Source organism: Synchiropus splendidus, chromosome 12, assembly GCF_027744825.2.
Source record: "Synchiropus splendidus isolate RoL2022-P1 chromosome 12, RoL_Sspl_1.0, whole genome shotgun sequence".
NCBI lineage: Eukaryota > Metazoa > Chordata > Actinopteri > Syngnathiformes > Callionymidae > Synchiropus > Synchiropus splendidus.
This window is the reverse complement of record NC_071345.1, coordinates 7,190,929-7,212,600: the sequence shown is the minus strand read 5'-3', so window position 1 is coordinate 7,212,600 and position 21,672 is coordinate 7,190,929. Positions and strand designations below refer to the sequence as shown.

At 45.6% G+C, this 21,672-nt stretch overlaps 2 protein-coding genes and 3 non-coding genes across 8 annotated transcripts in view; 1 reads left to right on the top strand and 4 right to left on the bottom strand.

Annotated features, from left to right (window-relative positions):
• Window positions 1-14,739, top strand: part of LOC128768635 (tyrosine-protein phosphatase non-receptor type 14-like) — a 55,754-nt gene extending 41,015 nt beyond the window's left edge. For 2 of the 3 annotated variants that reach the window (XM_053881632.1, XM_053881631.1), the window contains 17 exons: window positions 4,340-4,437; window positions 4,897-4,964; window positions 5,035-5,105; window positions 5,181-5,268; window positions 5,335-5,423; window positions 5,487-5,574; window positions 5,648-5,730; window positions 5,820-5,883; window positions 6,510-6,573; window positions 6,967-7,436; window positions 7,713-9,020; window positions 9,951-10,091; window positions 10,981-11,199; window positions 12,723-12,851; window positions 12,929-13,163; window positions 13,228-13,391; window positions 13,458-14,739. In XM_053881632.1, coding sequence (XP_053737607.1) covers window positions 4,340-4,437; window positions 4,897-4,964; window positions 5,035-5,105; window positions 5,181-5,268; window positions 5,335-5,423; window positions 5,487-5,574; window positions 5,648-5,730; window positions 5,820-5,883; window positions 6,510-6,573; window positions 6,967-7,436; window positions 7,713-9,020; window positions 9,951-10,091; window positions 10,981-11,199; window positions 12,723-12,851; window positions 12,929-13,163; window positions 13,228-13,391; window positions 13,458-13,586 — 3,508 coding nt within the window. In that variant the 3' untranslated portion in view covers window positions 13,587-14,739. The remainder of the gene's footprint in view (window positions 1-4,339; window positions 4,438-4,896; window positions 4,965-5,034; window positions 5,106-5,180; window positions 5,269-5,334; window positions 5,424-5,486; window positions 5,575-5,647; window positions 5,731-5,819; window positions 5,884-6,509; window positions 6,574-6,966; window positions 7,437-7,712; window positions 9,021-9,950; window positions 10,092-10,980; window positions 11,200-12,722; window positions 12,852-12,928; window positions 13,164-13,227; window positions 13,392-13,457) is intronic. The other variant, XM_053881633.1, reaches the window with a different exon arrangement.
• trnas-gcu (transfer RNA serine (anticodon GCU)) lies at window positions 228-309 on the bottom strand. Its single transcript has one exon. It is a non-coding gene; the product is annotated as a tRNA-Ser (tRNA).
• On the bottom strand, window positions 552-633 carry trnas-gcu (transfer RNA serine (anticodon GCU)). Its single transcript has one exon. It is a non-coding gene; the product is annotated as a tRNA-Ser (tRNA).
• trnas-gcu (transfer RNA serine (anticodon GCU)) lies at window positions 862-943 on the bottom strand. The gene has a single exon. It is a non-coding gene; the product is annotated as a tRNA-Ser (tRNA).
• A 14-nt stretch (window positions 14,740-14,753) lies between the features above and the next one.
• On the bottom strand, window positions 14,754-19,292 carry smyd2b (SET and MYND domain containing 2b). 2 transcript variants are annotated; one of them, XM_053881637.1, is made up of 12 exons: window positions 19,018-19,292; window positions 18,542-18,605; window positions 18,363-18,473; window positions 18,244-18,304; window positions 17,072-17,196; window positions 16,936-17,003; window positions 16,596-16,698; window positions 16,154-16,264; window positions 15,971-16,091; window positions 15,726-15,900; window positions 15,543-15,651; window positions 14,754-14,958 (listed from the first exon to the last, which is right to left on the bottom strand). In XM_053881637.1, the coding sequence occupies exons 1-12, from the start codon at window positions 19,185-19,187 to the stop codon at window positions 14,878-14,880; spliced, it is 1,299 nt and encodes a 432-aa protein (XP_053737612.1). In that variant the 5' UTR covers window positions 19,188-19,292; the 3' UTR covers window positions 14,754-14,877. The 2 variants fall into 2 exon arrangements, with proteins under 2 accessions (XP_053737612.1, XP_053737613.1); XM_053881638.1 differs by lacking the exon at window positions 15,543-15,651.
• Between the last annotated feature and the right edge of the window lie 2,380 nt (window positions 19,293-21,672).

The following is a 21,672-nucleotide window of genomic DNA, read 5'->3' as shown; positions in this document are numbered from 1 at the left end:
TTTGTCCACATTTAAAACGGGAAATATAGCAAGGCAATGTTTGCCAGAAGTGAGCATGGCAGTTAATAACACGGCACGTTTACACAACGTTCACCGAGGCGACGATGGAGTCGTAAACACTGATTGAAGTTTACCCACGAGTCCACAGTGCATTGCAATGGAACGTGGTCCTTTTGAGCCTTATATCATATCACTTTTGTTTCCTCATACAATGTAAAAGCACAGTACGACAAGGATGGGATTCGAACCCACGCGTGCAGAGCACAATGGATTAGCAGTCCATCGCCTTAACCACTCGGCCACCTCGTCCGTTATTGTACTTTTTTTGTCCACATTTAAAACGGGAAATATAGCAAGGCAATGTTTTCCAGAAGTGAGCATGGCAGTTAATAACACGGCACGTTTACACAACGTTCACCGAGGCGACGATGGAGTCGTAAACACTGATTGAAGTTTACCCATGAGTCCACAGTGCATTGCAATGGAACGTGGTCCTTTTGAGCCTTATATCATATCACTTTTGTTTCCTCATACAATACAAAAGCACAGTACGACGAGGATGGGATTCGAACCCATGCGTGCAGAGCACAATGGATTAGCAGTCCATCGCCTTAACCACTCGGCCACCTCGTCCATTTTTGGGTTTTTTTGTCCACATTTAAAACGGGAAATATAGCAAGGCAATGTTTTCCAGAAGTGATCATAACTATCTTCAAAGTTAAACGGAGAAACAGTGATGACGACGGTGTAGTAAACACAGATTGGAGTGTACCCACTGGCACACAGTGTATTGCAGTGGAACGCCATCCTTTCGAGCGTTTTTATGATATCACTTTTCCTTCTAAGAATAAAAGCTCATTACGACGAGGATGGGATTCGAACCCACGCGTGCAGAGCACAATGGATTAGCAGTCCATCGCCTTAACCACTCGGCCACCTCGTCCACTTGTGTCTTTTTCTTTTTGTCCACATTTAAAACATGAAATATAGCAAGACAATGTTTTCCAGAAGTGATCATGGTAGTTCGTAACGTTTACACGGCGTTTACCGACTTTTCTTCAATGCGTCTCAAGAAACTGTGTCTCGATTACTGCCAGCACAGTTGGGTGGCAGGAGCCCCTAGACTAGAGTTTGGATCGACTCTGCTGTGATTTCAACCCTGAAGCACAACTTCATTCATTCCAGATCAGTCAACTCAACAAAGCCATCACCAGACTTAAATGATTTTGTGTGTGGGTAAAGTAGGGTGAAGGTATTTCAGTCCTTGTGCCACTCAGAGCAGAGCACTTGACCCCTCACCTTCTCCCCCTCTCTAATCCCAAAGTACCTGTTATATATTACAGGGCTGTAATTCTATACTCAGCTACGCTAAACCTCAGCATATTGCAAACTTCATGGATGAGCTGATGGAACAGCGTGCTGAAGTGTCCCACTGAGAGAAAGTGAAAAACCTAAACAGAAAGCCTGTTGACAGGAGTCATGCCAGCTGGCCTCACTAGCCCCCCAGGCTAACGGCAACAACAGCCTTGAAATCCTAGCTTTGTTCGGCTAGTTATCCCTAACAGACACACACGCTCGCACACTCACACACAGCTGTACTCTGTTCTGCCCCTTGCTGATTCAACACATTTCAAAGTGAAATCCTCCGGCCTCCCACACAGGCCGCCTGCTCCGGGGTCAGTCTTGAGGAGGGTGGTCAGGTTCAGACCGTGGCGGCCAAGCTGGGTGTGGAAGGGGCATATGTACATACAAACACACATTCATGCCTGCCTGCACAAATGCTCGCAGGATTGTTGTCGGCTGGACATCTGGCAGTCTCGAGCGAGCTTGGAACATGCTCGCTTGTATAAAGAGCCCTTTGTGCTTGTGTGGCTGCTTAAAGTACCAGTGGAGCGCCCTGCCATGGTGCAAGTCACAAATAGCTGCAAATAAAGTGAAGCCCAAACTCACGTCTATCTCCACATGCATTTTTAAGCATAACAACAAGGATAAGAGGAGCATAACTTGCACTGATATTTCTGTGTATTTGATGCTGACAAAGAAAATGTCAGCATATCTTTAAGTGTTTAATTGTCATGATACAGTCATGTATCATGACTGAGGAAAGTGCTGGCCATGTAAATCAGTGGTTTGAGTGAGACAGCATTAAAGAAGCTGCAGCATCTTGAAAGTATAATTTGAACCTCAATATAAACATACAACAAACCATATGCACGCACACAAATCTGCTCCCAAATATGGGGCACTTAGCTCAACAGTGGAGCCTTTCTATGTAAAAATGAAAATGTGGATCTGATCAATTATTTACTACTTTATTTGTTCAGCCAAGTGTGTTTGATATTTTTGATACAGTTTCAGTTAGCTTTGCCTAATTTCTGGACTTTGAAAAGTAGTGTGTCAAAGTGTTGCAAAGCCCCTTCTCCTTGTCAGAGGTGGCCGTGATTCTTCTGCTTTTGGGAGCCCAACTTACTGCCATCACTGTGTCCTGCTTTTAAGCAGTTCACTGGTGGTTGTTATCAGAGAACCTCAGCATGAGAACCAGCCTCTGTTGACCTCCGCGCTTCCCCATGACCCATTCGTGAATGTTGGGAAAACATGCTGCAATTGTAAAAACAAAGTCTACAATCACTCAGAGTTTGTGGGCCCACATGGCTCCTCCCCTCTGGACCGCATCAAGCTCCGCCCCCTGCTGTATCCGCAGTGGTTGGCTAATTAGAGGGTTGCCACGGGAACGGAATGGCAGCTAAGCCAAGGGGTGTAATGACAGAGTGAGGGAGTAGGGCAGGGATAGATTATAGACCTGACAGTGAGTTGAGAGGAAATAAGAAGAGGCATGGGTGAGAATATGAAAAAAAGCAAGATTTAAAAGAAGAATAGAATGGTGTGTAGTGAACACAGTTTAGCAAAGGAGAATGCAATGTGAATGAATGACTTGGCATTGGAGTGAAGCCCAATATCTAATAGTACATAACACTGTGTTACGAACACGTACTGACACAAGTCCAGTATATCTGATGGAGTAGTTTGTCTGACTTTACCTAAGTGGAGTAGTCACATGAGATCACTGAGGTCAAGCCCAAAGGGAATTGGTTAAAAAAGAATCTAATCAGGGAGCAACATGCTCCACTGACATCATCCTTTCACCACCTGGATTAAGTTTTCCATGAAGCATTTGCATGTTGTGTTGTCAAACTGGGTCAGCAAGCTTTCCAGATTCCAAAAGACTCCAAAGTACATTGCTCGTATTCCAAAGAGAACACAGCAATTAGGAAACACGGCCACGTGTGCGTCCACTTTTTTTGGAAAGGTGTCTTCGGCCGGCATTGGAAATAATCAGCCTGTGGTAACCACGGTAACAAACAGGAAACGGTGCTGCAGCTGAGCCTGGTCACTGTGACAGCTCCTCTTGCTCCTCCTGTGTGGCCACTTCATTCTTCAGAAGACAAACACAGAGTTGGACCATGATACGAAGTGGAAAATCAGAAGTTACCAAGCTGTGTGTATTTCAGCCTCACGGCTGCAAGTCTTTTAACCACATTGTGTGAAGTCTGTGTCAGCCTTTACAATCTGAGCTGCGTGTCATCATATCAGCTTACTGTTGGCAAAAACCACCTCTGACCACAGCCACAACACAGCCCTGTTTTGTGGCCGGGTACAGCTCTGCTTCTTCTTTTCCCTCTTAAAAAGATAGAATACAGTCTAATTCACATCAACTTAAAGTGTTGTTTCCTATAAAAATGCTTTGCAGTCTGCTGAAAATTCTATATAAAATCCCCTTCTTGAGTTCAAATGAGTCACTGGAATTTTAAGGAGAGGTGATTCACTTATTCCAAACTTCTTGCAGTAGAGTTCTCTGGTATTTCAGCCAGTTCGCTGTTGCAAGAATTGGAGTGAGAAACTCTGCGCTGTCTCAGCTGATGTTGTGCAAGACTTGTGTGTAGTTATGCGACATCATAGGTCTCAACAATAATCCTATAAAAATCCTTTAGCTGTTTCCCATTGCAATGCTTCTCATTTTTTTAACCATGTTTGGTTGACATCCGACCTGGGCAAAATGCTTCTCATGAACATTTGGTGTTCAATATTGCTTTTTATTTTGCTTATTTATGTCAGACATTTCCTCATCTCTTTCAATCTTCAATTTTCATTCACCATATTAATAATAATAATATGTGTAGTTATACACACATTATCGTGTGTGTGTATAATATAATAATAATAAGCGTTTTAAAAACAACATGATGACCCTTTCTCCTGTTCTTTACTGATTATTTCATGACTCTCTTGTCTTTGCCCTCTAGCTGCACTGGTTTAACAACTGTTCTCTTGTTTTCCCCAGGTATCAGTATTACCTGCAGGTGAAGAAGGAATTATTGGACGGGAGGCTGCACTGCACGGTGGAGCAGGGAATCAGACTAGCTGGTCTAGCAGTACAAGGTGAGGAGACAGGAAAACACATGCTGAACAAACAACTGATGCGAGTAATCTACCGGCGCGAGACAGACGGCACAAGAGCGAAGGAGAGAACACAAAGTCACGCTTTCTCGGGTCATCTTGACTCCACTACCAAATATGGCTGCATACCACTGGGAGAGTCCTGCACACTTCACTGGTATCAGTCGTTGCACACACACTCACCTTCTCCTCCCGGGTCCTGTTTTTGTCTTGCCGCAAATGTAAACAGTTAGCTTATCTCCGGCTCCAAGGTCGGCCTTGGCAGCATCAGGATGAAGCTTATCAGACGGGAGGTGAGGATCCTCTTTTTATCTGACTCACATTAGGACCATATTAACACAAACAAGACAAATCGGCAGCTACATTGCGCTCGATATGGTTTTGTCAAGACATCAATCCACTCTTGTTGGATAAGCTAACCAATGTGATTCTGTCTCACAGCTGATTTTGGGGACTTCACTCAGTTCACGTCTCAGGACTTCCTCAGGGAATACGTTCTGTTTCCCGTGGTGAGTGTCAAGTCCTTAACCCGGTATTGAGTCCCACAGCTCGCTCAATTTTGTCGATTTAACTCTTCAGAACTGGCCCAATGGAGATGAGGTGCTGGAGGAGTGGACGCAGAAAGTGGCAGAGGAGCACAAGAGTCACTGGTACTGAAAATGAAGTCTGCTACGTTATTCATTGAGTAACGTTATTCATGAGTAACTGGCTCTGGCTCTTCTCAGTCGAATGCAGGCTGCAGAGGCGGAGCTTTTGTACATCAAGGAGATTGAGAAACTGGACGGTTTTGGGCAGGAGAGTTTTCCTGCTAAGGTATTGAATGAACCCACCTCTTGTTCAAACCAGAATCGGCATCTAACAAGTTCCCCTCTTGTCCAGGACAACTACACCAATGACATTTTCATCGGCGTGTCCTTCATCGGAGTGTTTGTCAAACACAGAAATGGCAGATCTATCATGCTCCACAGGCAAGTCCGGAGCCAGCCGTTTTATGTTGTTATTTTCTCAGATTGATCATGTTTTTCTTGCAGGTGGAAGGACATTGGCACCGTTGCACATAACAAGTCTGCCATCACCGTTGAGATCATGAGCAGGGACGACACCATCATTTTTCACTTGGTAAGTATCATCTGATGAAGGACACAAACAGAGAATCCTCTACAAATTAAATCCATTTGTGTCCGGTGTGCAGGAAGACATGGAGATGGCCAAGTACATTGCCCGTCTTTTCACGGCCAGACACAAGTTCTACAAGCAAAACAAGATCTGTGCAGAGTGAGGGAGCGTTTATCTCCACACTTTTCAACGTTTAATGACGTTCATCTCGCTCTGAAGTTTAAGTCCATCATATGTCTCTGTTTTAGCAGGCCGACCCACTCACCTGCACCAATCCCAAGACGGACCACCTGGACCCACCGGCTCTCCTTGGTACTTGTTATTGAAATAGCCCAAATGTGTTTGTTTAGTTTTGACTTTTCTAAATACAGAAGTTGAGATGACCGCGAGGGAGCGCAGAAACAGCTGTGGTTGGAGTCTTTCCCCAACTTTCCCACTCTCCTGCTCTTAATTGTGCCACGAAGTCTCGGTTTTATCGTGGGTGTTGCTGGAAAGTTCACAAGGGTGTTGCTTGGTTTGATTTCCTGTGCGACAATGAAGGCAGTGATTTGTGCGTCTCCCAACGCTGCTGGCCAGACAATGGCTCTGCTAAAAGCGGCACAATGGTCGTCCTGTCTGTCCAGTGAGATGTTCAGATGTCCGCTTGGAGGACCCCTGGCAAGCTAGAAGGCCTTTTAAAGTGCTTTTGCTGAATTGAAGATTCATTTCGCCACTAATAGGATGTGCAAAGTGGTCAGTGCTGCTGCACTGGGGCATGAAGTTTGGTTAACTCTATGGTGTTTAGTGAGGAAAATGAATTGATTTATTATGGCCTTTGTGTGAGTAACTTTTGAGAGGTGGAGGTGTGGCCCTTCAATCTGGTCTTGGGTCTGTGATCTGATGATGTAAAAATGATCAATGAAGATAGCAATGCGTCCTAACGTTTGTTCTCTGCTTAGCCACGCCCCCAGTCCTGTAACTTCCAGTATGGCGACCACTATCAAGACACACAAAGCTCTCAAGGTAGGTACATTTTAGAAAGTCTACTAACAGGAGAACTGGGTCGGTTCTCCTCCAGCGCGTGACTCAGAGCTGGGCTTTGTATTTCTACAAACTCCCAGCCAATTAAGAAAGAACAGTTTGGGCACTAAGGAGTGACTTCATCCTTCTTTGACTCGTTCACACAAACTTGAGTCACAACAGCTTAACTGTTTAAGGGCATGCAGCGAAAACACTGGGTGTGCTTCCATGTGGGTGTGGGATCCATGCGGAGGGTGATTTCAAGCTTCTTTTGTGGTCGCTACAATTTAATTTGGGGAAGTTTGTGGGCTTCTCAAACAGAAGCTTTAATGAGCACATGTGGTTCTCGCAGAAGGGTAAATGTGTTTGTCTTTCTTTCCCTGTTCTGCTCTGCAGACAGCATCTTCCACGACGACCCGTACTTCAAGTCGCAGACCAGTCTGGATCGCTGCCAATTGGACTTTCCCTACCGTAATGGGACGGTTCCCAATGGGAGCATGTACAGCAGCCCCAGCCTCAGCTCGCTCAATCACTCCCAGACGTTTGTCCCACCTTCCCCCATGTCCTCCAACCTCAGCATCCCCGGCAGTGAGCTTATGCGCCCAGACTACATCCCGAGCCACCGCCACAGTGCCATTATCGCTCCGTCCTACCGGCCCACGCCGGAGTATGATGCTGTGATGAGGCAGAAGCGGCGAATGCTCCCTGCTCACCATGACCTGCACAGCCAATCGCTGCGCAGCCTCAACATAAGTAACGCCTGTGCATACCGGCAACCTGAAGCTCTGGTCTACAGCCAGCCTGAGATGAGGGAGAGGGGCCCGTATCATGGTCTGGGTCAAAGTCCTGGACCTTACACTCCACAGGTATGGGAAGATGATGTGTAGTCTGTCTAGAATATGTGTCAAACTCAAGGCCTCTGGGCCAAATCTGGCCTGCCGTGTCATTTAATGTGGCCTGCAAGAGATGGAAGATAGAGATAGAAATGGGGGACTTGAGTTTGTCATGTTTATGGCGCCATCTATGTTTTATTCTTATTGAAGCAATGCTGCAAATAACGTTTTGAATGCTTGAGACATGAATTAGATCTGTGTCAATGTTGATGCTTTTGCATTCACTGTCCTCTATTGTTGTCATTCCAGATCAGCTACAGTAAACCAGTGTCCCACGGCCCCCACCAAGGAGGACCAGCCAGCAGCCACGGACCCTGCCACTCGCCCTTCGTCAATGGAGTCGGCGGCAGCAGTGGAGGCGGAGGTGTCGGCAGCTCCATCTCTCACACTGTCAGCACGCCCGAGCTGGCGAACACCAAACAACAAGGGACGAACACAGGAAACTACGCCGCTACCGCCAACATGCTGCGTAACCACATGTCACGTCCACCGCCGCCTTACCCCACAAGCTCCTTCCGCCCCGCCACCAGCACGCCAGACTTGGCCAGCCACCGTCATCGCTGCATCGGGGGCAGCAGTCCGGAGCTGGTGACTCGCATGGTACAGCTCTCGGTCAAGACCTTCCAGCCAGACAGTTCAGCTGTGGTGCATCAGTCCCTGCAGGAGGTCAGTGAGCCACTGACTACTGCGGCCAAGCACCGCTCGACGCTCGGGAAGAGACACAGCATGGAGGTGATCAGCAGCATGAGAGGCGGAGGAGGAGGAATGGAGGGGCTTGTGATGAAGAGCATCAACGCTCCACTACATCGTCGGAACACTCTGAGAGAGCATGTGAAGCCCCCTCCCCCTCAGGCCATTTGTGCACCTCAAGCCCAGACCCCTCAGCCACCCGCTCACCCCCCACCTCCACCTCAGCCTTCTCAACCTTCACCTCAGCAGCCGAAAGAGCTGCCCGTTCAGATGACTGTCCAAAAAGTACAGGAGCCTGCCACGACTGGTCCGGTGGGCTATCAGCACCAGAAGACCCTCTCCAACGCCACCATGCTGATCCACAGTAGCGAGAGCGAAGAAGAGGAGGAAGAGGAGGAGCGACCCGAGCTCGACGTTCAAATCCCGAGCCTTAATGAGGACATTAGCATTAGCGCTCAACTCCAAGCAGCATTGGCCAAACTGCCGAACAAGCCTCCTCCGGAGTACCCCGGTCCTCCGAGACCTCCCAGCAACACGAAGATCCGCAGTCACGGTCACAACCACACTCACAACCACAATCAAGGACCAGGATCCAACCAGGGACCCGTAGACCAGACCCCAGAACAGAACCACGCTCTCACTCACGGACAGAGCCAGGGCAGTGTCGGACCCGGGAGCGCTGGCGGTTCTGGCGGTACGTTAACCCGAGCGGACCAGGTCAACGGGGCGGTTTTGGGACCGTCCATTTCTGAGCCAGACCTGACCAGCGTGAAGGAGAGGGTGAGGAAGGAGCCGGTCAAAGAGAGGCCGGTGTCGGAGATGTTCTCCCTGGAGGACAGCATTGTGGAGCGGGAGATCGCGCAGAGGGTGAGTCACAGCTGGAGTCACAGCTCAGCTGAATGCTATTTCCCAAAATGTCTGTTTCTGATCCAACATGAGAAGCGCAACCTCTTGAAACTTAAGATTCATGACCTTCTGTTACATCACTTAATTAATACTTGAAGTATGTGAACTTTTTGTTGAAATGTAGTCAGTAGATAAACACCAGTCTTCGGTGATGACTGAGCCACCACAACACGAGGAACAACAAAACAAACCAGCTTGCACCACTTTGTTTACTGGTTGGTTTTCTTAACTGCTGATTAACGGTAATCCGGGGTTCAGCACCTGAGAGGGTAGCACAGGTCTCCCCGGCCTGCTAAACCTCCTTAAATCCTCCAGATTATTCAGTGTGTTCTGTGTCGCGGCTTTTCACACAGCAGCAGGTACAAATTCATTTTTATTTTCTGCCATAGCTGTAAACCTCGGAGGGGACGGTGGAGTGAACCCCACAATTTGTCACGATTGTGTCCTTGAATACTTAATGCTTAACGTCAGTGCTGGTTCATTATCCCCCCGGGGTTCCCCCTGTCACCCCCATGCTGTTGTTGTGACTGTACCAAAGAGGTGGAGAGGGGAAGGGTGGGGTTGTCCTGGAGGTTCTAATAGCATCAGAGATTAGCAGGAATAATCCAGGGATGAGGGAGGAAACTTGAAATGTGGGTCAGTGTTGGGCGGCCATGCTGGCGGACAGACAGAAGGTTCTCTGCTGAGGTAGGAAGGATCTACTACTATTGTCCCAATACTTGGGCTGGGATAGCCAGGCCTTGTAGTCAGGGCACCGTCACCCACGTGTGTTTACCTCACAGTGCCTCCTCCCACCTCTGTAGCCGGCGCTGAGCTCATGGCAGGTCAGGTGGCCTTCTTACACCGCAGCTCGCCGCGATCATGACGCCGGGATTTTCTTCTCTTTTGAAGACGCTGGAAAGACAGAAAATGTCTGTGGACTCCATGAAGAGGCCCCTGATGATGGCAGCGCTCAACGGGCTCTACGTGGCCCGGATGCCCGTCCCAGAGTGTCCAGCAGAGGACGGCGCCAAAGCTGCCACTGACGAGCGGGTAAGATGGTTCCAGTCTCATTGGATGTTGAAGAAACTTGGACACGCAATGCTTGATGTTTGTCATGTAAATGTCATGTAAAAACATTAAAATCTGCATTATTTAATGAGGTCAATGTGGAATGCAAATGTATTAAACATACATTTAGCTTCCTGACTTTTAAAAAATAAAATACTACTAACAATGTCTTTCTAAACTTCTAAGTTTTTATGATATATAATGTGTCTCATCTTTTTTATTTTATTTTTTTCAATTTGAATTTCAATATATTAGTTGTTTTTATTTTTAGTTATTTATTCAAATTATTTTACATTTTGACTTTAATTATTGCATATATTTATTTCCTTTTGAAAGATTTTTGAATGCCTCTGCATCACAAAACACAATATAGAACTTATTAGTGATCTGCTTATCCTTAAGCTTCTTCTGTGTTTTCAAAATGTTTTTGTGAACCCTAATATTTCTCAATCTCTCGGGATTGCCTATCAAGTGTGTAAATGTGAAGCCAAGCCTTTGTCCTGGCCGTTGCTAAGCTAAGGAAGCGAGTGCTAAGTGGGCTCTGGAACGCGTGGCATGATGGTGCTTATCGTCTGTGGGCCCACTGCTATGTCAAGAATGTGAGCAGAGAGAGTGAGCCCAAGTGATTGATGGAAGGAGGGAGGAAGAAAGAGTGGAGGGATTCATGGCTGACCTATAAGGCTGGAGTCAGGAAACACACTGCCATGTTTAGAGAAGCAGAAGTTCAGCTGCGAGTGATGACGAAGGTTGAGAAATGCAGACGTACATGATCATGGGATTCGTATGTGATGGAATGTAAATAGCGTCTGTGGCCTGAAACCACTTTGTCAGGAGGAGGTGATGACTCACACTGACCCACTGTCTCCTCCAGTGCAAGACTCTGGAGCTGAAGCTGGAAGAGGAGCGGGTTTTCACAGAGTACGAGCAGGTTCCCAAAAAGCGACCCGACTGTGTTCCCACCACGGCCACACTGCCCGAGAACACCGAGCGCAACCGCTTCCGTGACGTGGTCCCGTATGAGGAGAATCGGGTCGAGCTGGTGCCGAACAAAGAGAACAACACTGGATACATCAATGCCTCGCACATCAAGGTCTGAAGTCATGACGCGACATCACACCATTTATTAAAATGAAATAAAAGTTACATCTAACTGAAGCAAAAATAACAAAACAAAACAATTTTGCCGACGTAATATGGGATAGTACAACAGATATAATGTGTGCTGAAGTCGCCAGGACACACTGTCATAGTGGCGTTTACTGTCTAGGGTGAAAACTAAACTATTACTACTAGTCACTGCTAAAATAAACCATTGGTTAATGATCAAGGCAATAGATGAAGTTTAGAGAAGTTGTTTATGTGGATCATTATTTGTAGAAAGACAGAATGGACAGAGAAAATGAGCATTATTGTTGTGGAAAATGAAAAATAAACATTGATAAATAACGATAATATGATATGACACAGAAACTTAAATGTTATAAATATGTTTATTTTGAAATATAGTTATTGTGTTGCAGAAACACCTCATTTAGGATCCTTAATCAATCAATATATTAATAAAACATTCATAATTTTTTTTCCATTAGAAAATTAATTTCTTAATTTAATATTGAAATTCTTCCTGTCGTGAGGTACATTTGTATATTCAGACTTTCTGTTGAAAAAAAAACTATGAAGAAAAATGTAATGTAAGTGTAACTGTTTTAAAATTACATGTAAATAATTGTTTTGAAAAAATATTGTCATTTCAGAAATATTTTTAAAACGACATGTAATTGTACTTAAACATTTAAACTAAAATAATAATAATTGATACCTGGGGAAGCGGAGTAAGGCACCTGAATGCACATTATCAAGGCAAAGCAGGTGTTTTGAGGGTTCATTTAACAAGATTTTGTTTATGTTGTGTTGTGGAGACTCAATGTTGTTGATCTCAATCTGTCCATCAACGCTCCACTTTTCACTGCTCATTTAGGTTTCAAACCCTGAGCAGAGTGTCTCTCCAAGTGTTCATGTGAGTTTAATGAAAAAGTCAAACAGCCACATCACAGAGCTGAAAACTTAAAAACAGCTCCAGCTCGTCTTTGTTGTGGGCCGGTCCTAAGCTGCTCGGAGGAGAGGATGAAAGGCTGCTATTGAAGCCACTTGGGGCATTTAAGCTGCAGGAATTCACTAAGAATGTGTTCCAAACTCTAAAACCTCTTAAGAAAACCTGAACAGCTCTCACACACTTTTGCTTCTCTTCAGGCATGAGTTTTTAGAGTTAGTTTGCACTGCGGTGCAGGACTGGTCCAGGAGGAGGCTGGAAATCGTGTGCCACATGCTCCACCACTAAAAAAAAACCCCACTAAAGCCAGGTCACAGTATGTGCGAAATAGATTCTAAACTCGGGGTGAAGGACATGAAACGGGAATAAACGCAGTAGAACGTTAATGGTGTTTCTACTGCCTCCCAGTGGCAGAAGAAGTTAACTACATTTTTCCATATATCTATTTTTCCATTTAAATCATAGAAAGCCTGACTTCAGATCGAGAATACATTTGAAAAGAACATCTACAATGAGTACAATCTGCAGGGTGAACATTGAAAATCATAACATCGTTTTCCCAGGTGATGATCCGGGGGGAGGAGTGGCACTACATCGCCACCCAGGGGCCGTTAGCTAACACCTGCGCAGACTTCTGGCAGATGGTCTGGGAGCAGGGGGTCAATGTCATCGCCATGGTGACAGCCGAGGAGGTACACTGAAGCAGCTGTGGACCCGTTTCCCGGCCGCTGGCTTCCGTGCGTGACACGGCGTCTTCTTTGTCCTGCAGGAGGGCGGCCGACCCAAGAGCCACCGCTACTGGCCCAAACTGGGCTCCAAACACAACTCGGCCACTCACGGAAAGTTCAAGGTCACCACCAAGTTCCGCACCGACTCGGGGTGGTACGCCACCACGGGACTGAAGGTCAAGCACTTGCTGTCGGGTCAGGAGCGGACCGTGTGGCACCTGCAGTACACGGACTGGCCGGAGCAGGGCTGCCCTGAATACGTCCAGGGTTTCCTCTGTGAGTGAAGGGGACCTGCCAGCTGGGTCTGCTCCGTCTCACTCTCCATGCTTGTGTCTGACAGCCTACCTGGAGGAGATCCAGTCCGTGAGGAGACACACCAACTCCATGCTGGACACCTCCAAGAGCCTCAACCCCCCCGTGGTGGTCCACTGCAGCGCCGGTGTAGGGCGCACGGGCGTGGTCATCCTCACTGAGCTGATGATCAGCTGCCTGGAGCACAACCAGGTCAGTCGTGATCGTGATTCCGTCGTGTCCCGGTGGGAAGGTTGACACCGTTCTCCTCTTCCACAGCCGGTGGAAGTCTCCGCCATGTTGTCGGCGCTGCGACAGCAGAGGATGCTGATGGTCCAGACCATCTCCCAGTACAAGTTTGTCTACCAGGTCCTGATCCAGTTCCTCAAGAACTCGCGCCTCATCTGAGCCTGACACAGCATCAGGTGGTGAAACAGGAAGCTGCAACGACAAGTCAAACCAGCCACAAAAGTGTCCAAATGTTTCCCGGGACCTTCCTGGTCTGGACTGGTGCTTATGTTGGGATCCACGACCAGGCACCTCCTGATCTGTTTTGAAGCCTATAACGTTGACACTCGACCCCAGCCCTGTAGGGGGCGGCAGTGTGCCAAGAGGAAATGTGTTCAAATCACTCCTCCTGTTTCGAAACAGAAATTTACTTCAACGTTCTAGATTTTAATTTATTTATCTCCACATCAGCTTTGCAAGGACTGACTCGGCAACTTTGTTTTGTCGACCTCTTCAATTGTCTTAACTTAAAGTCGCTTCCGTGCTCATTTCAGCTCCACCAACTTCAAAGGGTTTGTCCTCAACATCTCAAACTTCTAAAATGAACATGCGTCTGTGGTGTTTTCTCTGAATGTTTGAGCTCAGAAATAGGTATTTAAGGGCCTCACAGAAGACATAAAAACTCAGTCCTTGCGTTGAATTCCGCAGAAATAGTTGCCAAAAAAACTACCTGTACATCCAATGTGGAGGAAACAACTTGAGCTGTAGCTTGAACGAAGCTGGGATCTTTACCAACTGTAAATACTGTATCATCGTGCCTTATGTGTAACAAGAGAAGCTCATGTATTGTTTTGGGTTCTAATATTTGATCTTTAACTGATCCATTTTTAAGACAGTGATGATCTAAATTTCATCCTTTAACATGTTTATATTTCACCCTCGATGCAAAGCAGCCGTGTCCAAAGTCACGTTGTACATACACTAATAGTTTTTTTTCAATAGTTTTTGACTTGGTACCCCAAAATACCGCAACATAATAAACTATGCATGCATGTTTTACTTCACTGTATATAAGTATATGCTCAGATAAGCTGTACGCTCTCAGTGTATGAACAGTGTTGCCATCATGTAACCACTTTGTGACAGTATTGTATCACAGCATTCCACCATTTGTTCATATTTAATTTTTACCTTTTTCGGAACAAAATTCCCAAATATCTTTCAGAATATTTGTACATACCTTTTTGTATATGCTTCTTTTTGTCTTCTCCCCTGGACGTGTATGAGACTGTCATACTTGCTTATTATGCAATAAAAGCCTTATTTTCTTTAACATTTTGACTTTATTGCCTCAACTTAAACAAAACCTCGCTTGTCTCTGGACATCAGAGCAAAAAAAGGGAAGACAAATACTAAAACAACGATGATGCTTTCATGTCAGTCAACGACAAATACGCAGAGATGTTTTCATTCATATTCCGGCGATGTGCTGACGCAGCTCTTTCACATATTGGTGGTCTCTCCCGTGAGCCACCTCCATGATGGCCAGGGCCTGAAAGTGATGAGAAAAAAGTCCCAACTGTGAGCATTTTATTTTCATTTTATTATTTTATGAATGGAAGTTTATTCAAAGTCTATTGGGTTTTATATATTTGACAATAAAGTCAAAATGTTAAAATGTAAAAAAATATATATATATAAAAACCAAGATTACCACATACTACCAAACAATATATATAGAATAAATATACATCACATACCTACATGACTTGATAGAAGTATATAATTAAGCATAAATAAAGAAATAATTATATAAATAAATGTTTTTTTCTTTTTTTATCTTCATTCTTTATCTTTATTTTAAATTAAATTACATACTTTTAACAAGCCAAGTAGTTCTGTCAAATACATGTAAAAAAAAAAAAAAGAAATATGCCACACAAATTTAAAAAAAATCTGCAAATATTCATGATAAAAATAAATAAATAAATAAAAAGTAACAGCCATTTAAAGACACTGAAATGGAATATGTACACTCTGGTTTATATACGAATTTGAAATTTGTAATGTAGTAATCCAGTCACTTCTTCAGATGTGGTAGCGTTACCAGCCTTCTCCACTCTCTCAGCTGCTTACCTTCTTCAGAGCACTGACCGCTGCTGAGGGTCTCTCCATTCTCATGTACAGCTTCCCAAGCTTCAGGTACATGGACGAGACGTTGAGGGAGAAGGGGGGATACAGACGGCTGCGAGTCGGTGGAAAAACTCAACGCGAGAACGGTCATAATGAAACGGCGGATCAGAAAAGAGACACGCTCACCAGTAGGGTTTGATGATCTTCTCTCCGTATCTGATGGCGCCATCGTCGTCGTCCAGGTAGAGACACACCCCCATGGCCTGGTACATCATGTGCAGCATGTAAATATTGGCGTCGTCGAACACCGCCCCCATCTTCTCCAGACTGTGCTCGCACATCTCCAGCAGCTCACTAGGGGGTGCTGTCGAGTCAAGGAAGCGCTTCACAGACTGGAAGTCTACACCAGCTTTAGGAGTGTTGGAGGATATCTTTAACATCTTTTGAGGCTCGGAACTCTCGGATGGTTTTGCGCGCGTAGCGGATCATGTTGGAGACGACATCTGACTCGAAGGCTTCGCTCCGCTTGCGCTCCTTCAGCTTCACTTTATCCTGCAGACCAACAGTCAAACTCCAGACAGTGTCCCCCAGAAAACGCTTTTCTGATCACCCACTTGGGACTTGGTGTGACACTCGGGACAGTCGCAGCTGAAGTAGTAGGACTCGCGCAGGCGGTTGTTGCGGTCGTCTGTTGGGTACAGCAGGTCGATGTAGCTGATCAGAACCTGAGGCACACGCAGGCAGGGGCTCCCGTTACTAGTGTTTCACTGGCAGTGAAGTAGCTCAAAAACTGATGGACAGATTCCAGTGGAATCAATGAGTGGAGAGGTATAATAACCATCTGTATCCATGGAGTTTTTTTTTTTGCTATCAATGATATTTCAAATGCTAAAAAAATCTATTTAAAAAGCTAAAATAAATGTCATTCTCATAACAATAAATGAGCTGCTTGGTGGGGGTCTGCACTGTTGGCCCCCCTCAGGCTAGAACCAAATGTTCGGGAGACTCAAAGGTCCCGCGCCCCCGACACCGGCAACAGCTGTCCCCTCTGCTCACCTCGTCTCCAGGCTCCATGTCTTTTACGGCCCGCACCTCGGCACACGTGCCCTTGTACGTGATGATGACGCTGGGGAGGCAGCTGTGGTTGATCAGTGCCACGCTGTGACGGAACACACACAGAGGAGGAGTTAAATCTGCTGACGCAGCGCTTCCTGGGGTGACATACCGCTGCGCGCTATAGATACTCGCAACAGATGTAAAGTGGGAGCTTGTGTTTACAGCCCTCACCCAGGTGGCTATTCATGCTACATGAGACATGCGTCTCCGTCTATGACTTTAAATCACTTCCATGGATGTAACATTAGCATGATGGTGGTGTGTGTCTCCTCCTTCTTACTCTGGATAGACAGCTGTACCTATGTGGGACAGCTCTTCGTCCTCCACTGTGAAGCCGTTACAGGCGACCTGTCAGGAGATACAGCCGTCAGGGAGTTTGGTCACCAGATGGTGGCGCCCCACAGGGAGTGACTCACCTGTGAGAAGAGAGTGAGCAGGTCCTTGTGGTCGGGAAGGTCCAGGTTTTTGGAGTAGAACTGGCAGAGTCCAGCGATGTTGGCCTCGCTCATCTCTCTCCTCTCATTGTCCACGTCCTCCACATCTGTCCCGGGAAGGAACACCCTTGAGGCAGTGTAACCATGGCGACGGAAACACACTCTAAGTTTGGACAGTGTCAGATTTTAATGTGAAGAGGCCTTTGCCCAAATGAAACTGAAGTTTGTCTTCAGCGTCATCTGCACTCAGCCAACCTCAGTGGCTTGATTCCTCACAGAGGGGTGGAGCCTGTCCTAGCTACCCGGGGCCAGAGGCAAGGGGACACTTATAATTCAACAGTTTAGATCAAGGTTTCATGGAGCAAATAAAGCTGCAACAGTTGACATTTCTTATTTTAATTTTATGGGTGAATTGCAGGGGATCCAGGACAGAGCCCTGCAGCACACCACTGTGGGAAAATGTCATTGGCTTTGACCATGACAAAATGTTATTAGACTGTCATTTCCTTATGAGGTTTGCATGTTCTCCCTGTGCTTCAGTCAGTTTCTAAGGCACTCTGGTTTCCTCCCACAAGCCAGAAACACACCATAGGTTAAATGAAGTTTCAGGCTCCTGTGACCATGTCTGTAGGTGGGAAATGTATCAAACACTGAAGTCAGAAGTAGAAGAAGAAAACATCAATCGCCCAGATGAATCTCATATCAAAGGCCAAAAAAAAAAATTAAGGGAAATAAAAATAAATAAATAATTACTGACATATTTATAAGGTAGAAATCATGAAACCGATCGGCACTTTTGAGCGCAAAAATAAGCCAAAATAAATGATAAAAAAATAGTCATTGATAAGGCAATAAAGTCATCAGAATTGAGGGCAAAAATATCGATTTTAAATAATAATACATTTTCCTCAAAACAACAGTTCAAGACATGAAATCTGCAGAAAGGCAAAAATGATGTTGGTTTTTATGGAAATTTATCGACATCAAGATGCGGGTGAAAAGGTTTCTCACTGGTTTTTGTCTATTTATTGAAATGTGTTGTGCGACTAGAGAGGAAAACAGTGGCGTCATGTCACAGATAGGTGAAGAGAGAAGCGACCCGGACGTGACCGAGTGGCCAACATCGAAGCCTCCCGAGGGTGTGTCGTACTCACGAGACTGCATCTCATCTACCCGAAGAATCCTCTCCGATAAACATGGGCCCTTCTGTGTTTTCTACAGAGACACACATTTAGAAACCGCATCAGGGACGCTGTGATCTGACTCCTCCCACCTTTCTGGCCATGATCCGGGCCACCAGTCTGGACATCTCAGACGGACACCACTTCTCTCCGAAGGCCGTCATGGCGGAACACTCCAGTTTGTGCATGGCCCAGTCTCCTTTCTAGGACCAAGAGAGACACTCAGAAATGACCTCCAGACACTCTCTCAACAGGACCATCTGCTTCATACCTGACATGTGGCGTTGCAGTAGAAGGCCTTCTTGCACTTCCCACATCTTGCCAAACCCTTTTTCCTGACAACAAAAATCACTTTTTCACAAGGAAACCAGCAGCAGGATGAGACGTTTCTGATGCGGATCAGCTTGTTTCCCCACACATCAACACGCCCCAGCCGCAGCAGTTGCTGGCGGCCTCCGGTAACTGATAGCAACCGAGGTATTAATAGAGCTGACCTTCTGATGGACCAGCTGTCTGCAGCACACACAGACCTCCAGCATCAGAAGGAACCCACACGCAATCTGGCCACTCTGAAAGTGGCCGAGGGTGACTTCTGAAGCCCTCAGTTTACTGGAGAAAAGTGACTTGACGGATGACCCCGAGCACTTTACAGTGACCCGTGAACCGTTTCGCTCCTCATTCAGTCTCCATCCCACTAAGATTCATAGGAGTTTGTTGGGGCTTCTGTGACGGAGGAAGGCCGCTCACCTGACGAAGCAGAAGTCGCAGAAGTAGCCCCTCTCCTTGACGGACAGCACGCACGCGTACGCGGGACTTGAGAAGAGCAGGTCGCCCACCTTAAACCCGCGAGTCACCCGGAGACCGCGTCCTTTCCCCGGACTGTCGAACCTCTCAATCCCCTCGATGCCGCCTGTCATCGTGTCCTCCTCGCAAAAAGACCCGACTCCGAAGTGATAATTCGGGACACATGGGTGGTGGGGGGTGTGCGAACCCCCCCACCCTCTCTCCCCCGACTGGGTCTCTCTTTCCTCGTTCCTGCAGGTCACTTCCTGGAGACTTCGTTGACAACCATGGCGACGTTCAGCTTCGCTCTGCGGGGATTCCATCGGAAATATAAAACTATGTGAATGCACTCGCACTCCAACTCCAAAAATGTAATCATCATTCATTTTAAAATCGATTTCCAATCCTAAATTATATATATATATATATATATATATATATATATATATATATATATATATATATATATATATATATATATATATATACTCAAACTCCAAAATGTCGAATTATTTTCATTTATTTATAATGAAATATATGTCGAATTTGTAAAAAATAGCCCCATCTAGCGGTGAATCTGTGAACTCAGCCAACGACCATATTTTACAACAATGCTCCCTCTAGTGGTTAAAGTAGATAATAGCTGTCTCTGCAAAAAACAAAATAGCACATTATTCAAGCTCTGATGAAATAAAACAAGACAGGATTCTGCCATTTTATTTCTTCAATCGGAAAGAAATGTCAAAAATTACAACAACGCAGTATTTTAAAAAGGCCTTGCAGTGTTTTACGAAAACGTTTGTAAGTCAGCGCAAGATAAAGACGTAAAAAATGAAAGTTTATTTCAATTCTCCCATACATTACAGATAAATTACAGAGATTTAAAACGTCACTGAGCTTCTTGATCGATACACCGGATACAAGTCTGTCAATACTGCTTCTTAAATGATACAGAGATTGAAAAGGAGCGGAGTGAAGAACATCACAAACTTAGGTTTAAAAAAAAACGATTTGTAATGTAAGGAAGAGTAAAATAGGATTAAAAAAAAGGCGTCTGGCTCCAACTGATTATTGATATTATTAGACAAACACTGGTTTCTGGGGCGAAAATGAAATATCTCAATCAATGTCCTTTAAGAATAAAATATAAATGTCAGAATTTTGATGAAGATTTCATCTAGATTGAGACAAACACTATTAAATTCTAAATATCCATGAAGCAAGTCAAAGGGAAACAAGCTCTGGTCTTTGACCAGTTAATACTAGATCCATGGCGCCCTCTCGTGATCAGTTTTTGAAAATGCATCGTTGCTATCGATCTCCCCGCATATTTGTACTCATTCATTTTCAATATCATGTTAAGTTGAGGCGAATCGAATAAGGAAATTGATGGTGTTTGGGTGACGCTGAGGGAACGCTGCCACGTGGGCGCAGTTCAGGTAGGTGAGGTCAGAAACTGCAGCCCGCCAAACAGCGTGACTTGCAGGTAGCCCCGCCCCCACGAGAACACGCGCACGAACCGTGGCGAAGATTTGTCCCTCATCACAGTCTGAAGGCTTTGATCCAACCTTGCCCCAGTTTACCCCGATTTATTATAATTCCATTTTCCAGTCTTTCAATCTAAAGATTTGTTCCTCCTGGGTTTTTTAATAACGCGAGGCCAAGGCGCGCGTGTTCCCCGGGATTATCGTCATCGTCTTTGGCGTCTCGTCTTGATTACATCACAGGAACCTGATTTGATTTGGAAGAAACCCCTTGTCCGGGAGCGGATCCCTTTAGACCTCGCCGCTGCGCCGGGTTCTTGCCTTGTCAGAAGGGATGATCTTCATGAATATGATCTGAAAGAGAGGGAGGGCGAGGGGGGGGATTAGGTGAGGGGATTATGATTTCCAATGACCAGAAATAATAAGAAACAATAAAACCTAAAGTAGATTTAGCTCTCAAGGAAAAAGCAGTCTGGAAACAAAAAAACAGAATGAAAGGAGGGACGGGATTTGGAGGGATGCAGTGGATGAAGGTCCTGATTCACCTGAGGTGACTCAGGATCACAGCCACAGGGAACAGGTGAGACTGGAGACTTTCACTCTGAAGCAGCATCATTTTAATGCCTCGCCTGCGGTGGCTGTGTGGCACAGCAGAGTCAGAGGCCTTCAGCATTCTCCAGCTCCACCTCCACCCTCAGCAGGACTGGACCAGTCGTGCGATCTAGTGCAGGGCTTCTTCACTTTTCTGATCTCGGGGCCCATCTTTCCCAGAACAAATGGACCCAGGGCCCATTCAAGTAATAGAACTGATTCATGACTCTTGGTTTCATTCACGACCAATAAGCATATTTAATGTACTTACACGTAAACAAAGCAAAACCTTGTGAAATGACATGAAACCATGTGATCATCGCAGAGATATTTGTCATCGAAAAGTCCGACCAGCAACAGAAGCAGGTGCAAGTCATGTTCATCAAATTTGCTAAAGAAAAAAATACACTTGGTGCAAATTGTTGAGAAAATCGGAAAAATGGAATAAAATTCGGAATAAAATAAAAATAATAAAACCATGTCTAAATATCACAAAATATATTTATTTTTTATTCTCCAAAGAAGATATAAGTGAAGTGTAAAC

Bases quoted from the DNA above. Each gene is read 5' to 3' on its own strand.
- smyd2b (XM_053881637.1), bottom strand. From the start codon at position 19,187: ATGACAGGCGGCATCGAGGGGATTGAGAGGTTCGACAGTCCGGGGAAA. The intron at 18,606-19,017 runs GTGAGCGGCCTT...TTTTGTTGTCAG, and splicing joins TGCGACTTCTGCTTCGTCAG to GAAAAAGGGTTTGGCAAGAT. The intron at 15,901-15,970 runs ATATCCTCCAAC...ACTCGACAGCAC, and splicing joins AGCCTCAAAAGATGTTAAAG to CCCCTAGTGAGCTGCTGGAG.